At 36.2% G+C, this 21727-nt stretch overlaps 1 protein-coding gene across 1 annotated transcript in view; it reads left to right on the plus strand.

Moving 5' to 3' along the window:
• The window catches only part of Wdr7 (WD repeat domain 7), a 279897-nt gene that overhangs the window by 102054 nt on the left and 156116 nt on the right, over positions 1-21727 (plus strand). The window contains exon 19 of the mRNA XM_038330658.2: positions 16969-17082. Within this exon, the coding sequence (XP_038186586.1) occupies positions 16969-17082 (114 nt within the window). The remainder of the gene's footprint in view (positions 1-16968; positions 17083-21727) is intronic.

Below are 21727 nucleotides of genomic sequence, written 5' to 3' on the forward strand. Positions count from 1 at the left end.
CTGATGAACATAGATGCAGAAATTCTTAATATATTAGTTGCATACTTGTTACAGGCATATATCAAAAGGATCTTTTACCAGCATTAAGTAGACTTAACCTAAAGATAAAGTGATGGTTTATATAGTAAGTCAGTAAATGTAATAAATTGCATATATGAATTAAAGACAAAAACCACACAAGTATCTTTTTAAAATATTTTTATTATTATTAAAAATCTCCGCCTCCTCCCCACCTCCCATTTTCCTCCCCCTCCCTCCCCTCCACTCCCCCTCCCTTTCCAGTCCAAGGAGCAGTCAGGGTTCCCTGCCCTGTGGGAAGTCCAAAGTCCTCCCCCCTCCATCCAGGACCAGGAAGGTGCGCATCTAAACAGACTAGGCTCCCCCAAAGCCAGTTCATGCGGTAGGATCAAAACCTAGTGCCATTGTTCTTGGCTTCTCAGTCAGCCCTCATTGTCCTCCACTTTCAGAGAGTCTGGTTTGATCCCATGCTTTTTTAGTCCCATTTGAGCTGGCCTTGGTGAGCTCCCATTAGACCAGCCCGACCATCTCAGTGGGTGGGCACACTCCTCGCGGTCCTGACTTCCTTGCTCATGTTCTCTCTCCTTCAACTCCTCATTTGGGCCTTGGGAGCTCAGTCCTGCACTCCAATGTGGGTCTCTGTCTCTATCTCCATCCATCTCCAGATGAAGCTTCTGTGGTGATATGCAAGATATTCATCAGTATGGCTATAGGGAAGGGCCATTTCAGGCTCCCTCTCCTCAGCTGCTCAAGAAAGGGGAGATGGGGAGATGTGGAGAGAAAAGTGAGGAGGGGAGGATTGGGAGACCCTGGGGGAATGGGATGGTTGGGATGGAGGAAGGGTGGATAAGGGTGCAGGGAAGAAGATATCTTAATTAAGGGAACCATTTTAGGGTTAGCAAGAGACTTAACTCTAGAGGGCTTCCCAGGTATCCATGGAGATGTCCACACAAGTATCTTGATAGAAGCAGAAATAAAAAAAAGCCAACATGCCTTCGTGATAAAATTCCCAGAGAGAATAGGATTGGCGGTAACACACCTCAACATAGCCAAGGTTATAGATGATAAATCCATAACCAATATCTTGCCAAATGGAGATCTCCAAGCATTTCTATTAAAAACAGGGCTCATACTATCTCCACTCCTTTTCAGGATAGTGACTGAAACACTAACCAGTACCATAAGACAAGAGTAAGAAATTAAAGCAAAAAAAAGAGGAAAGATAAATCAAATTATTCCTGTTTGCAGAATACAGTATATTATATAGAACAGATTACAAATATTCTATCAGAAAACTTCTAGAAATGACCAACTGTTTCAGCAAACAGATTCAAGCTACCTAATCCACTTACACAAATCAGTAGCTTTTCTATACACTAACACAAACATTGTGAGCATGAGATTGTGAACATACTCCTATTCACAACAGCCTCAAAGAAAATGAAATGTATTCTTTGCAGTCACAAACTGAACCAGTGAAAACTTTCTCTGACAAAAAGAGATCGAGAAAGCCATTAGAAAATACATTTCCCATGTTCATGGATTGGTGAAATTAATATTCTGGAAATAACCATTTTATGTAAAGCTTTTTATAGATTCAGTGCAATCCCAGTCTAAATCCTCATCTTATTCCTTACAGATGTAGAAAATAACTATCCTAAAATTCATTTGGAACCACAAGTGAATCTGTTATCTCAGATAGTCATGCAATTCTGGGCAAAAAAGAACAACAGTGGAAGCATTGTTATTCCAGATTGACTCTTGAGCTATATAGTAATAAAAAACCATAGCGCCGGCACAAAAACTGCCATGTCGGCCAATAGAAAAAAATAGAAGTTCCAAACATAAGTGCAGGTAGCTATAGCTATCTATTATTTGACAAAGACATCAAACCATGCATCAGAGAAAAGACAGTGTCTTCAGCTAATGGTGAATGAAATTAGAACCCTATGTTTCATTGTATTGGAAAATTAAGTCCAAATGGATCAAAGACATTGATACCTGAAATGCAAAACTCCTAGAAGAAAACATAGGTGTAGAAAAGACCTTTCAAAAGAGGACTATTTCTGCCCAGGAACTGAGGACAAATTTGACAAGTGTGACATGAAAAGCTAAGAACCATCTGTACAGCAAAGGGAACAGCTGAACGAAGAGGAAGCCCACATAGTGGGAGGGAAGCTAGGCCAGCTATACATGTGACAAAGGATTAATATTCACAATCTGTCAAGATTCAACAAACAAGGGGGAAATCGACTCACTTAAAAAGATGGACTTGGATCTCAACAGAGAATCCTCAAGAAAAGAAATTAAAATGTCATTGCCTTTTTATGAATGACTTATTTCACTTTAGTGAAACATCATCCAAAATCCCCCTGTGTTGTAGAATGGTTCAGGATTTTGGATGAGTATGTATATAATTATGTGCACACAATCATTGCATTCATTCATTCATTAATATTTACTTTGATTTCATCAAGTAGAAGTGTAGTACTTGCTACCGTATGTATTTTTCCTATGAACTAAGTATTCACTATCTATTTACAATCCTGCTTTTAATAATTTTGTAAGTATATTGAAAAGAATTTCAGGACTAAAGGATAATTCTGTTTTTTATTTTTTTAAAGAAACCATTATATTTTCTGTAACAACCATACTATTTTACATTCCTACCAGTAGTGATCAGAAAGCTAATTTCTTCATTTTAGACCATCTCCCTTTAAATATCATGTGTCTTAAGAGGCATAAAGTGCTATTGAAACTTTGATTTCTATTTTCCTAATTACTTACAAAAAAGATGTTACATGTTGAACATCTTTTCATGTATTTGTTAGCCACTTATATATCTTCTTTGAAAGTACTTTTTGTGTTCATTACCCACTTTAAATTTTGTTGGTTTATTGTTGTTGCATTTTAATAATTTTTTTTTTACACATGCGGCTCTAGCTGGCTTGGAACTCACTATGTGTACTTGGATGGCTTTGAAGGTGCAGTAATACTTTTGCCTTTGCTGGGATCACATACCACACATAATCCTCATCTAAGAATTATAGCAGATTATTAAAAATAGTCTATCTCTTTTCATATATTCCTTTCTCAGTCATGACTCTCAGTGCATAGGTGGTTTGTAACAGGAGGCTTTTCTCCACTTGCCAGTTCCCAAATATCCACTCTGAGGCTTAATATTAACTACAAACTGTTTGGCCGATGGCTCAGGCTTATTACTAACTAGCTTTCACATCTTAAATTAATCTATTTCTATTAATCTATATATTGCCACATGGCCATGACGTTACCTCACATCTTGCTTCTCCAGTGGCTGCTGGTCTCTCTCTGACTCTGCCTTCTTTTTCCCTGTATCTTTGCTTTGATTTTCCATATGATTTTATTCTGCCGGGCTATTGGCCAAATAAGTTTCTTTATTAACCAATGGTAATAAAACATATTCACAGAATAAAGAAAGGCATCACACAAACAGGTTACCTATGTGGTTTATTGCATGTTCTTTTAGTATCATATCCAAGAAATCATTTTCATATTTTATGCTATGAAGCTTTTCTCTTGTTTTCTTCTAGAATCTTGATAGTATTAGGTTTTAGTATTTAGATATTTGAGTCATTTGATTAAATTTTTATATATGATATAAATTCAGAATTCAACTTAAACTCTTGCTTGTAGATACTATGTAGTTTTCCAAGCATATTTGTTGAAGTGACAATTCAGTCTTCTACACCTCTTTTAACTTAACATCATTATATATATTTGGTATTTGATACATATTTTTGTTATGTTTGGCCTTTTAAATTGACATTAATCCCAGCACTCGGGAGGCAGAGGCAGGCGGATCTCTGTGAGTTCGAGACCAGCCTGGTCTACAAGAGCTAGTTCCAGGACAGGCTCCAAAGCCACAGAGAAACCCTGTCTCGAAAAACCAAAAAAAAGAAAAAAAATTGACATTTTGGTTGAATGGCATTCTGGTTTTGATTATTCTTTGGTATTATGTATAGGATGGCAGTGAATAAACCCATTCATGTTTTCATTTTTTGATAGTATATATTAAGTGTATTCCCATAAGTGAAACTTTTGGCTTGAATGCTTTGTACTTTCAATAGTGGACTATATGAGGCTTTGTCTTCTGGCATTTTTACAGCTGAACACTTTCCTAAACTCTCAGAATCATATCTGTGATAAATGAGAAATGAAATAGTATTTTTTCATTTTTATTTTTTGTTAAGAATTAACTCAGTATGTTTTCATTTGAGCCTTATGAATTTGTTTTATGTACCAGTTTTTTCTATTATAGCTTTGAGTACTTCTGTACCTGTGTTTAAAACATTATTTAGCTTATGATATTTTTATTTTGCTTATGAGCTCATAAGCATATAGAGCTAAAGAGGATGAGTGATGGCCAGCCCAGAAAAGGACCCAAGTTTAAGCACAGAAACACATGTAATTAAGGACGAAATTAACCATTTTCACAGAGTTGTCTCTGATCTGCACAGTGTGTTGTGTGGCATGCATGCCCACAACTGACACTCATGCATGTGTGCACGCATATGCATGTGTGTGCACGCGTGTGCACGCGCACACACACAATTAAGACAAATTACAAAAAACATGTGGCTAATTTAAAGATATTATGTTTTTCTTTGCAGACTGGAAATCAAAAATTAATTTTACATCTTCTTTTTGTATTGAAGTATCCTGGTAATGAGAGTGCTTGTCTGATCAGTCATTATTCTTTTTATAACTTTGTTTTGCAAGTTAATTCTTAAAGAGCTCCTCCAGAGGCAGTAATGAGTGCTGCCTTAGTCAATTTAACTTTTCATTCTCCTCTAAATCATGAGTTAGATATGAATAGCTTTTAAAATGAATTGTGAGATTTAATTAGTGTAATGTCGGAGAATAATAGCATGCTCCTATAGCTGCCCCGTGCTCGCTACAGAGCAGGAGTTTGGTGTCTGCAGTCCTTGAGTCCACTCTGTTATCCTTCCAGACCGAGTTAACTCTATTTCACAAACCTGTTTAGTTCGGTTCCTCGGAGGCTTACCACTTTCCTAGTTTCTTTATATACATCTAAGATGTGTTTATGTTTTATGACATAATCTATGTCATTGTGATTTGAAGCTACTCAGTCTTTATACAAGTAAATACACATAAGTATTCCATTGATAATATCTTCTTGGGACTAAGACACAATTTTAATTTTTATATTGCTTGATTAGCTTATATTCATTGCTTACAAAAATTATATATTTTGGTGTTGTATTTTTTTATCCTCAAATGACCTAGCACCAAGGCCTTATTGTTGGCAAAATCTTGACCTTGTACCTGACCTTGTTGCTCTGTCATTTGCCCAAAGTATCTCAATTCATTTGGCACTGGTGTCCATTTGGCCTGGCCTCATTTATTAAAATAGCATTCCACTGTTTCGTGGCACATGCTCTGCATACATTTTATGTTTTTTCTACCTTCCTCCTAGGATTAGCATGTCTGTAAGGGACGCAGGAGAGTGTAGTTTGTAGTGATATTTTATCTGTATTTTAATAAATTAAGCTTTCCTGAAGTTCAGAGAGTAAAACAGCTGAACTGATCAGGTAGTGGTGACACACACCTTTAATCCCAGTAGCCACAGTAGTTTGCCATAGAAACCGGGCAGTAGTGGTGCAGGCCTTTAATTCCAGCACTAGAGAGAAATTAAGACAGGATGAGACACCTCTCACAGTCTCATTCTGAGATTCCTAGAGGCAAGATCACCATTTCAGACTGAGGTAGAGGTAAGAGCCAGAGTCTGGTTGCTTTGCTTTTCTGGTCTTTAGGTTGAACTCTAATATTTGTCTCTGAGTTTTTATTAATTGTGGTTGGTTGATTTTACTCTTAGCTCTTTGGGGCCCACTACCCAGCTCCCAAATAATTACACAGATACTTACTCTTATTTATGAGTGCATAATCTTAGCTTGGCTTGTTTCTACCCAGACTTTCTTAAATTATTCCATCTATGTTTTGCCTCTGGGCTTTTACCTTTGTTCTATATATCTTTCTTTCCTTCTTACTCCATGACTGGCTGTGTTACTGGGTGACTGGCCCCTACATTTTCCTTTTCTTCCTCTTCTTCTCTCCTATTTATTCTCTCTCCCTGGAAAGCCCTCCCTTTCTTTCTCCTGCCTAGCTATTGGCCATTCAGCTCTTTATTAGACCAATACAGTGTTTTAGACAGGGAAAGTAACAAACATAAATAAATGTAACACATCTTCAACTAATATTCCACAACAGTAGAGTTTTTAGTAGGGCTACTGGAGACAACAGTCTGGGTGTGATGTGCTTGCTGCTCCTGGGTTCACAGATTATATAGATTCCTCAGTGGGCAGAATTCAGAAACATTAATAGCTCATTCTCATTCTTTTTTTGTCATAACTTGAGTACTGTTCATTCTCATTCTTTATGTCTGCCTGCCTTCTGTCCTCTGCTCTCCTTTCCTCTTTCTTCTCTTTCCTTGTTATCCTACTTAAAATAAACCTGACTTCATGTGAATGTCTTCCTTTTTTATTCACAGAAGAATTCTTTCTGGCCTTCTCTCTTTACTTATTCATAGTTTCTTTTTTTCTGAATAGGGTTGATCTGTCTCTCATTATCTATGGTAGATTTGCTTGTTTTTCCCAACCTTAGTTGACTTTATGTAATTTAGAATTTCTAATATATACTTTGTGAAAACCAGCTAACACTAGGGTGCAGTATTTGCGTACAGTTCTTTTTTTGGTCTGTATTTTTGTATTATCTAGTCTTTTGGCCTATTTCTGGAGTCCTTAGTTCAGTGTCTTTTATGTTTCCATTTTTTCTGTGATCTTATGTAATAAGATTTGTAAGAGTGTGCACCTCATCCTAATTTTCCTAGCATTCTGGTTAATTCATCATTTTAAGCAATTTATTTAATAAAATTTACTCAGTCATCCTTAGATCTTTAGAATGCGACCCATTAGTAGATTTTAGTATCGGCTATCAGAGTTTGATAGGGAACCTTCCCCACCTTTTCACACTTTCTGCATATGAACCTTCTATTATCCCAACCCCAGCACTGCGATAAACCTTCATTCATATTTAGCTGTAGTATAACATTTTACTGTTCTTTATCTTGTTTCTAAGTGGTTAGACACAAAGACACAAAGCAGTCTTGCTGGGTTGCTAGAAACCATTGCTTTTATTGGTTGTTTCTCAGAGACTTTTAGGTAAAATTCTGTGGCTTCCTACTTTGTTTCCCAAAGTGGCTTCTGGCCATAAACCCAAACTGAATTCATGAACTATGCTGATAACCAGAAAGAGAATGGAGAGGAGCCTACTGTTTGACCTCAGGGATTAAGCTCTTAAGAGTCTACTGTCAGTGCACAATTACCAACTTTAGCACCTTTTAAATTATGTGTATTAATGCTTCTACTCTTTTACTCCACTGGAATCAGGTGGATGCCTTATAGTTATCAAGGGTGGTCATGATGGCACAGGCCTTTAATCTCAGCACTGGCAAGCAGAGAGGGATGGTTATCTATAAATTCAAGACTGCTTGGAATACATAGTGAGTTCCAGGCCAGCCAAGGCTACATAGTAAGATTTTGCGAACAACAGCGAAAGCAAGTTTATTCCTTTTTTTAACTGTGTTAGAATTCTCAAGAGGAACAGAACTAATACAATGAATCTGTATGTATATTAAAATGGGATTTATTACAGTGGTTTACAGGTTGTGGTCTGGCTAGTTCAACAATATCTGTGTCCCAGCAGAAAGGCTCAGTGTCTGAGAGTTGTTCAGCCCATGAGGCTAGATGTCTCGGTCAGTCTTCAGTACATGTTGGAAGTCTGAAGAAGTAGGTCCTAATATCAGTGAAGGAATTCCTCAGCAGCAGATAGATGTACTTGCCAAAGAAGGTGAGCACTAGAAAGGAAAAAGCAAAGTCTTCTTTCTATGCCCTTTTTGTGTGCTGACACTTGACGGTGTGGACCAGATTTAATGTGGGTCTTCTGACCACCAGTGATCCAGGTTTAGGTTTGCTTCTTTCTACTTCAGTTAATCCAATTGAAAAAAATCCCTCACATGTGTGCCCATCTGCTTACCTTACAGGCAATTCCAGAGGTAGTTGAGTTGACAACCAAGATTAGTCGTCACGTTGTCTCCCATCTTCTGTTAGTAACGTATTTCTCACTTTTGGGCTTCAACATCTGGTGTCTTGTTAGCTTCATTCTCCACCTGCTGTCATTATTACCTTCCTGCTGCCCTGTGGTCTTTTATTGTGCTACTCTGTCTTCTTCCCTCAGGGTCATTCCATGAAACGTTTTATATATCCTTCACAAATGCGAATTTTCTTCACTCAGTGTCCTTCTCTCAAACGTTTACATATCCCACACCCATGTGAATTTTATACACTCAGTGTTCAAGACATAAATCACACGTTTCTACACATTTATAAATCTGTATTAGTACTGTGGCTATCAGGTTCTCTTGTAAAGAGTTCCTGTATTTCTCCTTTTAGTTTTATTCCCTTTGCTTAGTAAACCAGTCTTCCCCCCCCCCCCCCAAAAATTAAACTAAATGAATGGGTTAATTTTCTTCCCTTTTATATTGCCTCTTTTTGGAAAATAATATAGAGAAGTGATTTTTCAAGCATTTTAAAATGGAATTTATGCTTCAAATGAAAACTTCTGTAAACTATGCATGTGCCTCTTCATGTACTTACCCAGCCACTTAATGAGGTAACAATGAGGATCTCTGGCTAGGAAAAAGTATAATTTCAAAATTATTGGTTCATCATCACACCCATTTACAAATGTTTCTTTGCATTAATCTAGGAGAGATCTTTTCTCAACATAGGTTGAAAGTATTCCACACATCCCTGTAAGTAGAGACTGCTCATTCATTTCCCGACTGCTCAGACCTGAACAATGACACAGAAACCATGTTAATTACAACACTGTTTGGCCTATTAGCTAGGCTTCTTATTAGCTTTTATATCTTAAATTAACCCATTTCTGTTAATCTATGTATCAGCATAAGGCTGTGGCTTACTGGTCAGGATACAGTGGTCTTTCAACTTCGGAGGCTACATGTCATCTCTCTGACTCCACCTACTCTCTCTCTCTCTCTCTCTTTCTCTCTCTCTCTCTCTCTCTCTCTCTCTCTCTCTCTCTCTCTCTCTCTCTCTCTCTCTCTCTCTCTCAGTCTGGCTATATTCTTCTCAGCTATAGGCTGGAACAGCTTTATTAACCAATGGTAATAAAACATATTCATAGCATACAGAGGGGAATCCCACATCACATCCCCATTTTTGTAGCTACTTGCTCAAGCCCCAGCACACATTAGACCTGAAGCTGAGAATCTCATTTCACCTCATAGCTTGCCTGGATAAGGCTTGTTCAACAGTAGTGAGAGTGCTCGCAGTATTTATGGAAATGTGAGCACCTTGCACAATTACCTGCCTTATTGTATGAACAATTCTATATCCTCTGGTTTATTTAGATGTATCCCATCCTTTAGATGTAGGCCAAGATTCAGTATCTTTATTGCTAAAGCCATTATCCTTCACTGCCACCATCAGTTTCACTTCCCTTGACTTAAAGCACGTTACTGTCAATATATGCTTTGTATGTGTATGCAGTGCAGTGTACTGTTTGTGCTGCTCGGTTACCTGCCTTCACAGCCATTGCCAGTATAGAGAGAGAGGAAGAGGCAGAAAGAAAGAGAGATGGATGGGGAAGCAGAGATACAGAAAGAATATGAATCTTTGAAGGGTTTCAGTAACAAATTTGTAAGCAGTTCAAGATGCATAATTCTGTTTGTAGTTGAGATTTCAAATCAGTCCAGTTTCAGTGTTAGTGTGTGCCAGGATAGGTTTGCCTTTGTTTTATATTCCTGGAAGGTCAAACCGTGTGAGTCTTTCTTTCATTTGTGTCTTCTGAAACAAAAAAAAAATGTGTTTAGTTCACTTGTAGCCTGCAAATCAATCAAATCTTTGAACAGGTGCCTACAGTGAATTTAAAGTTTTTGGTTTCATTTTTATACATTATCATAGAACACATTCAGTTCTATTTGGAAAAGAAGAATAAAGCTTTATGTTTGACATTAATTCTCCTTAGAGTGAGCACACTACTTTCTTGTGGTTTCTATGACTTATGTGTTTTCCAGCTTGTTTTGCTTCTTTTAGAATGGCCTATAATTACATTTTTATGAGAGTAGTTTCATAAATAGTTCAAAATATTAGGTATAAAATGCATCTCATTAATTAAACACCAATTCATTTTTACAAAATAATTATCTTATTCTGATTTAATTTTAAAGAAACTATTTTAACCATATTTTCATTTCTCTAATTGCATTATGCCCCTAATAAGTTTAACTTGTTTCTGAAAAATTGAAATGATCTTTATTCAGAATAAGGCATACCTACCTTCAAATTTTTTATGTGAAATCTTTTTATAAGACAACATCTATAGTGTTATAATTTCTAGTTTTGATGCTTAGAGAAGGAAAAGTAGATACTGTGTCTTTAATGGAAAGCAAAAGGTTATCTTCTATGGCCTTTGTGTGTATGTGCTGATGTGAATGTAGGCAGCCAGACAGGCGGTGTGTGCAGAGAGACTAGGGAACGGCTGCGGATCGATACATGTGGTGTGAAGTGAATTAATGTGAGGCAGGCCGTCTGTCTGTCATGAGATTGTGGGCAACGTGGGGCAGTGTTGGTCAGTCACTGCACAGATCTGCTTCCAATAAATTCCTGCCTTTGCCTGAAATGCAACTGGAGATATTCACACACGCCCTTATTGTGAATTTGCTTCATTCAAAGTAAATGCTCATATCAAATCATTGCCTCCAGTGTACTTTAATTAGATCACTGGAAAGCCACAGTTGTGAGAAACTGATGAAATAAACCTACCTGTTATTGTTTTGGATGCATTTTTCAATCTCACTGGAAATCTGTGTTTTATGAGAATGAGAAATATAATTTTACTAACATTTTGTATGTTTTGTTCTTCACTCTAACACTATTATCCCTTTCATCTAATTGTCAGTAAAACAGTAGTGATAGTGAACTGAACTGATTTTATGTCCCAATATTTCTCAATGTGCTGCATTAAAAACCTTACCAAATTATTGTTTTATCTTTGCTTGTCATCTTAGTCACATGACACTATAGAATTCTCCTGAGTTCATCTTGTTTGTCATTGCATAGATACTGTAAACTGGCTGTGAAAATGTTTATAAAGATAATATGGAAGACATGAATGAAGCCTGTACATTTTAGTTAATGTATATATTTTATTGTTGAAATTAAAAATGTATTTTATGTGTCTAGGTGTTTTGTTTGCTTGTAGGACTTTGCAGCACGTATGTGCCTGGTGCTGTCAGAGGTCAGAAGAGGGCATCAGATCCTCTGGAACTGGTCTTACAGAGGGTTAGGAAGCCTGTGTGCATGCTGGGCTCCAAACCTGGGTCCTCTGGAAGTACAGCTCATGCTCTAACTGCTGAACCATCTCCAGCTCCTATTGTGGAATTTTTAGAATAGTTTTAGTCTATTGATTTTGAAGACCATATTTCTATATATATTTTAAGACATTATCACGTAACTTTTATATGTATGTATGTATGCATATTATGTATGTATGTATGTATGACTGGAAAGATGAATTACTTCAGGTCTTTGACAATAATAAATGGCCTTTGTTTTACAGAAGTGCATAAGGTTTCATAAAGGTCTTCCTACTTCCTTCTCATAAAAGTCTGTTCCTCCCATCTACTCAGTACAACATTCCCCACCCCATGTTCTCATAGCCAAACTTCCACTCACCAGTTTTCTGCTTCATTCCCTGTTACCCATTTCCTTCCTGATTCTTAGGATAGATGCTATGTAGGAAATCCATGATGGTAAAGTGTTCATTTTGTAACACCTGGATTTGTATACTTCCTCTTTTCTACATTTATTGTACCGATTTTTATTAGATTTCTTGCTATTTTTATATATTTGTAATATTTTATTTTCCCTGAAACATCATCATTATTATTTCCTAGTAATTAATTTGTGCTGTTGGATTGAAGTTATTTTCATGGTGTTCTAGTCAATCCAGGTTTGCTGAACTTTTTGCCCAGTACTTCGAGTATATTTATCAAAATAGTACACTTTAGTTTATTTTAATATAATTTGACAAGTCAGCTCACTAACATGACTTATATAAGCGGAAACCATGTTATCACATACTCAACAGTTTAAACCCTTGCTTATGAACAAGAAGTTTATACGTACAGATCTTTAAAGAATCTTTTTTTATCATTTTCCACAATATTTCATCTTTCTTTGATAATGAATCACAAGGAAGTATTTTTTGCTTTGAAAGACTTACACATTTTATATCAGTAACTGTAATTTCCTCTTGTCTTTGTAAGTAATAGTACAGAGGTTAGGTAGATGGTTGAGCAGGTGAGGCGCTTGTTGCACAGCCTTAGGCACCGGAAGCTGGAGACAGAGTTTAGTAGTGAAGTACATAGGCTATTCTTATAGAGGACCGGGGTTCAGTTCCCAGCATCCACACCAGGAAGCTCAAAAGTGCATGGAACTCTAATTTCAGGTTTCTGGTAACCTCGTCTGATCTTCATGGGCTCCAGAAACGTGTGTGGTATGCACACATACATACAGTCACTTATGTCTCACAAGATTTAAATATATAAAAAGCATAAGAACCTAAGGACATAGTCGCCATGTAAAAGCAAGGCAGAGCAAAGCAAATGTGTAACCAGTATTGGTGGAGGCAGAACATGTGCATCTCAGGCCCGCTGGCCCATCCCAGCCAATCAGGGAGTTCCAAGCTATCAGAATAATCGTTTGTCAATAGATAAGATGCTGGGGGGATGTGGAAAGAGAGAAAGCAAGAAACTCCTTGTAAACCGAGGCCTTCATACATACATGCATTGACAAGCACACCTATATACCTTTGCACACATATACATATTACACACATACATACACATGCACACACATAAAAATATTTCTGTCACAATCTTCATTTCTGTTTTGACTGTGATTAGTATTATTTATTGTATATTTTTCAGATAGTTAAATATACATATAGTAAAATGTATCATTTTGAATCAAAGTTTTGGACAATGTGTTTGGCTTTGTACATACTACCACAAGCAGAATATCAAGTAGGTTTGTTTTTAAAGGTTGGTTTATCAAATCCTTTGTTATACTCTTAGTCCCTATCAGCTACTGATACTGTGATGTCTGTCTGCTTTAAGACAGTACATAGCATACACCTAAATACTGTGGAGATGAGAAGTAGCCACATTATGGCGTAGGGTTTATAACAGTGCTGTGATACCTTCTTTCACAGGTAGAGAATAAGTGCTTAGCATTATTTTAAAATGCTATTAGATCTTTATATGGCTTGAAATTTTAAAGTTATTTCCTGAAGACAGACTGCTAAAATTAGCTTTTTGAAGGACTTGAGAATGTTATGATTTGGTTTTCTATCTTTAGCACTTTTAGCCTTCACTTTCTTCCAGAACATTTAAAGAGTTTTAGGGGATTGGTTGCCCTCATTACACAGTATTATGGGAATTATGACATAGAGCTTTTTGGAAAAAATGATCTCTTCCTTTTTTACTTATTGGAAACTAAATAGCATGGAAGATCGAATTTTATCTTAAGGCAAAATCAGGAACATAGCTTAAATATTTTTTTAATACATGCATTCTTGGGTTGATGATGTCATTTAGTTGTTAGAGTGCTCTTCTAGGTCAGTAGTCCTAGTACGCAGGAGATAATGGCAAGAGGAACAAAAGTTCAAGGTCATCCTAAGCTGTGTAGCAAATTCCTGGCAACATAGATTGTGCAAGGCCTTTGTGTTTCCCTCAAAACAAGAGAAAGTTATGTCTTCCTTATAGAAGAAAATTCTCATGGGAATTTTATTTTCTCCTCTATAAATATTTTTCTGTTCTTTTTTTCTTCATCTACTTTGGGGATCGGGGAGAACCCACAGTGTACACACAGTAGCATGGGTGCCTTGGTTGGTACAGAATGTTAGAAAGCCAGGTTAGTGAGATATAATTTATTTACTAAAGTGTCCCCAAGCAGACACAATTCAGAGAGCTTTTAGCTCATTCATACAGTTGTGCAGCCATCAGCACAGTCATCTTTGGAAAAATGTTCGAAAGTGAGCCCAATACTCACCAGCATCTTTCCTGGTTCTCTACCCCCTCTCATCTGTAGGCCAATGTGCTGCTCTGCTTCTGTCTCGTTAGGTTTTACTGCCTTGACTGGTGTCGTAAGATGAGGTATTTTCTTTTATTTAAATTTCTAGTGTTTATGTTGCAGCATCTATCCTGATGTGTTTATATCAGGATAATATAATAAAATCAGCTCTAATAAGAGCTCCATCTTCTTGGATTGCTGCATAGTATTCCACTAAATTACTCAAGGGTGAGATGTGGAAGTTTCTCATACACTCTAGATACTGGTCTCTTGTTGGATATGTGATTTAAAAAAAAATTCCCTGGTCTGTGTCTTGCCTTTTTTCCCTCTTAATAGGGTTTTTGCAGAGTAAAAGTTATTTTAATCCTGATGAGGACCACCTAATCAACATTTCTTTGCATGGATTATGTTTTTAATGTCAAGTCTAACAATAGAATTCAATAATTTTTTAATTTAAAAATTCTAATTGTTTTACATTTTATATTTAAGCCCATAATTTATTTGGAGTTGATTTGGTATATGTATTCGAGTTGGGTTGTACTTTCCTTCTGATGATTCATACGTAAGAACTTTATCTTCAGTGTGGCAATATTGAGAGGTGGTGGAGCATCTCAAAAGTAGAGCTCAGTGAGATTTGGTCAGTTATTGGTGATATTCTTTGAAAGTGATTGGGGTAGTTCTTATGGGACTCCATGCTTGCTCTGTCTTCTTGTACAATCATGTGATCTTTCTTTCCACACTCTTGCTATGACGATTCTGTATACCATTTAGCATGAGGTCCTCACCCAGTACATGCCAACACAAGATCCTTGGTACTCCAGAAGACATATACACAGTGAAATTTTATTAAACTGGTAAGAAAATAAAATATGTAATTTTTAAAGAAATAAATAGATCTAGAAATTATATTAAAGTGATAATAAATTTGACTAGATTCATAATGGCAACTACTACATATTCTCTGTCACGTGGGGTGCCTAGCTTCTAATTTACAGCCCCCCTCCGTCTGTCTCTCTGTCTCTCTGTCTCTCTGTCTCTCTGTCTCTCTCTCTCTCTCTCTCTCTCTCTCTCTCTCTCTCTCTGTGTGTGTGTGTGTGTTGTTGAGAGCTTGTGATATAATTTCTTGGGGTTTCAGATAAGAAAACCTGCATTTCAGCTCTGGCTTTGGAACTTAGCAGTAGTGTTAGGTTTTGCAGTTTGTTTCTCTGCTTAAATAGAATGAATACAAATGGCTTTCATATAAGCCTCAACATTCACTTTCATCAAATCTCTTTATTTTATAGGAAAGGAAAATACTAATGATCATTACCGTCCACATTGTTCTCTAATATCTTTATTCCAGTTTCTCTGATCATTTTTAGAATTACTGTGTGTTAGCAAAGAATGAGAATGAAATTTCAAAGGTTATATTTTAATTCTACTATATGAAAAGTGAGCTTTAATTTTTAAAAATTATTTGAACAATATGTCCTTTAGGAATGTGTTTATCCTTTTCTTTCTATCCCCTTCTCTTTGTGATTATTTCCCAAGTAGATTGTTGATTAAATAATTAGTACTTTTCTAATAAATCCTTCCTTCATGTTAAAATTGATCTTTTGAACCCAACAATAAATATACTGCAGTAGAGTGGTAATATCATCATTTTCTGTTCATTGGGGAACATTTGGAGAATATTATTCCCTTTTTCTATCCCTTAATACTTTACCTCCTTTGTCCCTCTCTAGCCTCCCACCCTCTAAAATGATGCTACTATCATGGGGTGTTCTGTTTTCTGTATTCAATCTTTAGGTCATGTGGTCACCTACTGATAGGTCCAAATTGACATCACTGATGGTGAGGAATGGATTAAGGCTTTTTTCTCTCTTGGTGCCTTTGGTAAGCTTGGAGAATTGTGTAGGGCAGTATACCTCAGAAGAAAAGAAATCCTTTGGTATATATAGCATTTAGTTTATAAAACATTTGGATGGCTTCTGCTTAAACAAACATTAAAGTACTTCTTTAAAAGACGTGATTTGAAATTTCTACATCTATAGTAGCCATGATGGGCTGGTGATAATAATGTAAAAACACTATGAAGTCTGTTGTTACTCATTGCCAACTTACTGGTAGATGCAAATTGACACCAGCATATTTTATCAGAAATGTAAAGATAGCTATGCAGGAAAAAAGACATTTGTGTAAACTAGCAGAATAGAAACTATTTTTGGTTGATAATTATGTTCCTCACTACTAATTCTTTCATAGAGGGAAATGTTTTTCTTTGGAGGCAATACAATTCTCAGAGCACAGCTTCTTCTTTTGTGCTCACCTTCCTGCCAGCCCCACGTTATGAACACACTCACATAGTACTTTTCCCCACCTGATTGCTGTACAATTCTGTTCATAAGATAACATAAATATAACAAAATTCTTGATGATAAGATAACATAAGTGATATGGTGATAAAGTACCATTAGTATAGCAAAAGTCTTGGTGAAATGAATAAAAAAATATAATGTACAACATCACCATTTGGGGTCTGATTTCCTCAGTTGTTGGTTGAAACCTAATACAAGATATACCCATGCACATCCTTCCATATAAATAATAAAACAAAGATGAGTGCTTTAGTTATTTGTCTGTATGCTATATACTTTGTCAGACTATCTTTGGAGTAAATAGCAGCTTTACAAGTTTCGCTCTGTTTCTGTCATTCTGTAAAGTGAAATCTTGTCGCTCTTGCCTGTTTTAGCTGGAGTCACTGCAGAAGCCATGCAGACTATGGCAGCAGCTCCAGATGCCTCAGGACCGGAAGCCAAAGTCCAGGAAGAAGAGCATGACCTCGTGGATGATGACATCACTACTGGTAAGCATGGTTTACCATATGATTTGTTGGAGCTTTGGTTAGTATTTCAAAGTGTTTGCTAAGTCATGGACTGGAGCTGCATCTTTTGAGGGTTGACTAGACACTCGAAGTGAAACTGTCGATTTGGTCCAGGATGACACACGTCACTGTGACAGTGAGCCTGTGAGCTGTGACTTGATTTTGTGGAAAACCTTTTAATTGTGAAGCTAGAATCATTACTAAAGCCTTGGAACATGTAGAGGCACATACATGCCCATTAGGCTGTGAAAGCCTCTGCAATTACAAATTCAAGAATAATTAAGTTGTAGTGGATAAATATATATGCACACACACACACACACACATAGGCTGCATAAGAAAAAAAGTACACATGTTCTTTATACTACAGTTGAGGAAGTGAACTGAGTGCTGCTTTTTAAAGATACTATCTTGGAGTGGGCATCAAATCTCTTACTTGTATTACCTATCATGAAACCAGACATGCAGCAAGTTTTGTGAAGCTCATATGTGACATATTTAGCCTGCCATTGTATCATTTTGATTAATTTTAATGGCTGAATCTCCACATTCATTGTGCTCAATTTCTTTTAATGTACTGAGGATAAAATACTGGATAGTTTTATTGAGATTAAGGATTTTGTTATTGTGGTTTAGGTCCAGTTGGCTAAAAGTAGTTAAAAATGTGACCAAAATTTCTAATTACTATGAAATGTGAATATTCACCAACAACTTTAAAAGAAGTATCACCAGAAAATAAGAAATAAATTTTTATGTTAGCTCTTTATTAATTCTTTGTGCGTCTCACGTCATAAATCTTGATCATACTGCTCTCTCCATCCACTCACCCCCTTCTTCTGCCCTTGTGAATTCCCCCACCAAAATAAGCCAAAATTTAAAAGTATAGCCAAAAACAAAACAGAATAAAAAAGTCTTGGCATGGAAGCTATAGTGTGACCCAGTGAATCACACAGTATATACACCCCTTAGTCCATAAAGCTTTAAGAGTTAAATTTTGGAGAGAAGAGAAAAAGGAAGGTGACTAGGAAAAAAATTATAGATCAATTAAAAACAGTTTAAAAAAAAGAATTCATGATGAGAAAACTATGATGAGCAAGCCAGAAAGCAGCATTCACCCAGCATTTCTCCATGGCTTCTACGCCAGCTTCTGCCTCCAGGTCCCTGCCTTGAGTTCTTATCCCAACTTCCCTGGATGATGGACTGCAAGCTGTGAGCTGAAATAAACCCTTTTCTCTTCAAAGAAAATTTTAACTAAAAATTAAAAATAGTTTTCTTTCTTAGCAATGTAGCAAGTCTATTACTGTTACCATCTGAATGCCTTTCTTTGACTTCTTCCCACTGGGAAGAAGGTGAAAGAGCTCAATGATTTCTTTAGATAGTTGCAAAACTTATGTCTAAGAACTGTACTCTTAGGCAGTGACTTTGAATACATTTTTCCTAAGTAGGAGATGATGTGGTTTCGTTGTTACATTTTTTTTAATATAATAATTTTTACTTTTTGAAGTTATAATTGTAACATTTCCCCTTTTTGTCTCCCTTCCTTCGATTCTCCCACTTTCTGTCTTTCAAATTCATGGCCTCTTTTTCTCTGTTGTAACATATATACAAGCATGCATGTACACATATATATTCCTAAATATACAGCTAAAACCTTCTCAGTATGTATAATGTTACCTGTATGTATGTAATCTTGGGTATTTTATACACTTGGAATGGATGACCAGCCTTTTGTTTGTTTGTTTGTTTGTTTGTTTTTTAACATGTAAGTTTTCTGGTGAGGATAGCATCTAATTTAAATATGTCTGCTTAGGGACCTCCACATCTTCTGAAGTCTTTTGCCATTTAACAGTTAGTACAATTTGTTTCAATAACTACTAAAACATCTTTCCTTTGCAGATGTTTCTTAACTAAGAAGATACATTTTAGCTCCTGTTTTTATCGTTTTTTTAAGCAGTGCTATGGATGTGTTTTATCTTAATTCCCTAGACAGCTACAGACCTCTATAAAAAGTAGCTGTTTAATTTCTTGTAAAGGAGGGTCTGCCTTTGCAGTAGTAAAACAGATCAGTGAACATTCAGAATAAAGATCATTGCGAGCACTCAAGTAAACATTAAGAAATTAATTGAAAATTTAGAGTATGCAATTACAAACACATGAGATTGTGTTATAGCTCACAATTGTGTCCTTTCAAGTTTAATGCCGTTTTAATGTAAGTCTCATTTGGAGAATTAATTCATTCTGCCTACCATGTATTTTAATCTGTTTAATTTGGCTAAATGTGTGTGACGAATGGCTTCTGTCAGTTGATTTATTCGCTTCATGCCATGGGAACTAGAAGCAAGATTGTTCAATATCCAAAGTCTTTAAATAACCAAAAAAAGCCTTCGTTAACATGTTGTCAGAGCAGTGAGCGTGCTGCCGTCTGTTGATTGTTCAGGTTGCCTTTAGACTGTGCGGCTTGATTAAGCTGTGATATGGATTTTTGTGACAGTTTAGAAGAAAACCATATTTCTTTTTATTGACTAGAATCCTATATAAATTGCGTTATGGAAAATACGGTAGCTGCATCAAGAAAAACCCATTTTGAGCACGGTCTTATTTTGGGATGGGCAGTATTGTTGAGTCCCAACACTGCAGAGTGGAAGAAAGGCTGCCAGCTTCGCCAGTACCTGTGGGGGGGGAAATGCAATTCATTTGTTTTGGTTATTTTAAGTCAATTGTTAATAATATCTCTTCATAAAATAACTAGAAATTATATCATGACAAAATGAGTTGGATTAATGTTAATGTGGATAGCTGTTTAATTTTATTTTTGTTGTTATCTGATACTTTTCCTTAGAAGCAATTTGACCATTTACCAGTTGAAATACAAAATATAGTTTCCTGTTTTTGCTAAAGGAAAGATGATTGTTTCTGAAATGATAATTTTGTCTGAGAATGTCTGAGAGATGAGTGCTGTCTTAAGACATTTTAGCTGAATCCAGCTCCTTTTGTTGGTGGTTTCCTTGCAGACGTGAGGCAGCGAGGAGAAAGCCTCCTAAGTGTGGGCTTTGATCAATGGAACTAATTAAGTGTATTTGAAATGAAGAGTACTTAATTGGAAGAGAACAGCTGGAAAAACTGGAAGGAAAAAAATTGAGTCCCGATTGAGACGATTTAAACCTTTGCCATGTCGTTTAAACAATATGCTGCTGTTATTTCTACCTTTCTTTTAAAACCTGATACCCATTGATCAGCGCTGCAGAGTGGTGCTGTGTGCGTGTGAACACCCCAGATTTATTTACCATTCTTTAATTATGTGCTTCAAGTTATATATAGCATTTATTTCGGTAGGTCAACATTTTATGTAATAAATATTTAATCTTACTTTCTATGAGTTTCATGTCATATAGTATACATAGGAAATGTTCTTCCTCAAAGAAATTACCTCAGGGTTTCCAATATTCTGTTAATAATATTGTTAATAATGTGTCTGTTTTGTTTATTAATTTATTATTCATATGAGCTTTGATCATGTTCATTTAGAGGACTTTATTCTCCTGGTGTCCTCCATCCCTTCTGTCTCTTATGCTTTCTCTACCTCTTCTTCCATGGGGTTCCCCGAGCTCTGAGGGGAGGGATTTGATGGAGACAACCCATTCAGGGCTGAGTATTCCAAAGTTTCTTGTTCTTTTTATAATGCTGGCTGTGGGTCTCTGTATTTGGTTCCCATCTGCTGCAGGAGGAGGCTTCTCTGGTGATGGCTGAGCAAGGCAGTCTAGAGAATATCTCTAGGAGTCATTTTATCACTATAGCTTTTTTAAAGGCTGCATTATTATGATTTTATATGACATCATTGTACTAATAGGAGAGAGCTCATTAAAAACTGACCTCCATAGAAAGAAATTTAGATGAAGCAGGGTTGATTCTTGAGTAGGAGTTCTGTGTGGCATCCTTTTCCTTTATCCCGTATCTTCATGGTAAAGATGTCATCTAATTGAGAATGCAGTGATGATTTGTTTAAAATTTCAAACAAAAATATTTTAGAAGGACTTTATTAATAACATACATGTATCCCTTTAAGGAAATCACTGTATTTGTCTTTAATGTCTTCTCTCTTATTAATATAATAAGAACACAATTGAACATTTAATAGTGAAAAAGTGTCAAAAGTCACCACATTGTCAGGTAAGGTCGTTCACAGGTTCAGCTGCTCAAAATGGAAGCAAATGTGAGAAACACATCTCAATGGGCCTATTAACTTTGTGCATTTTATGGTTTTGTGTAAAATTATAATTAACTGCTTTTAGTTCCCACCTCAGAGACAAGTATCTCCCTCCCCATTCCTGATGTGCAAGTGCTGCTTACGTGGTTTTCTGCTGCTGTGAATCTAGGGCTGTGAGCACCTGCCTGTGCCCACCTCTCCGTCTCAGTTGCATTTGTGACTATGTATTTTAGGCCTAGTTATTTACTAATGTTTTTTTTTTTCCTTAGCTTGTTTGTCTTGGAGGAAATTCATTTTTTGATAAATTAATGTAGATTTCTATAAGTTTGCATTTATTTCTTTTTAATTATAGAATGAAAGTCCTTTTTCTTGGTATGACATCAGAGTTTTTTTTTTTTTACTTTTTTTGTAAAAAAAAAAACC

This window comes from Arvicola amphibius, chromosome 5 (genome assembly GCF_903992535.2).
Source record: "Arvicola amphibius chromosome 5, mArvAmp1.2, whole genome shotgun sequence".
Lineage (NCBI taxonomy): Eukaryota > Metazoa > Chordata > Mammalia > Rodentia > Cricetidae > Arvicola > Arvicola amphibius.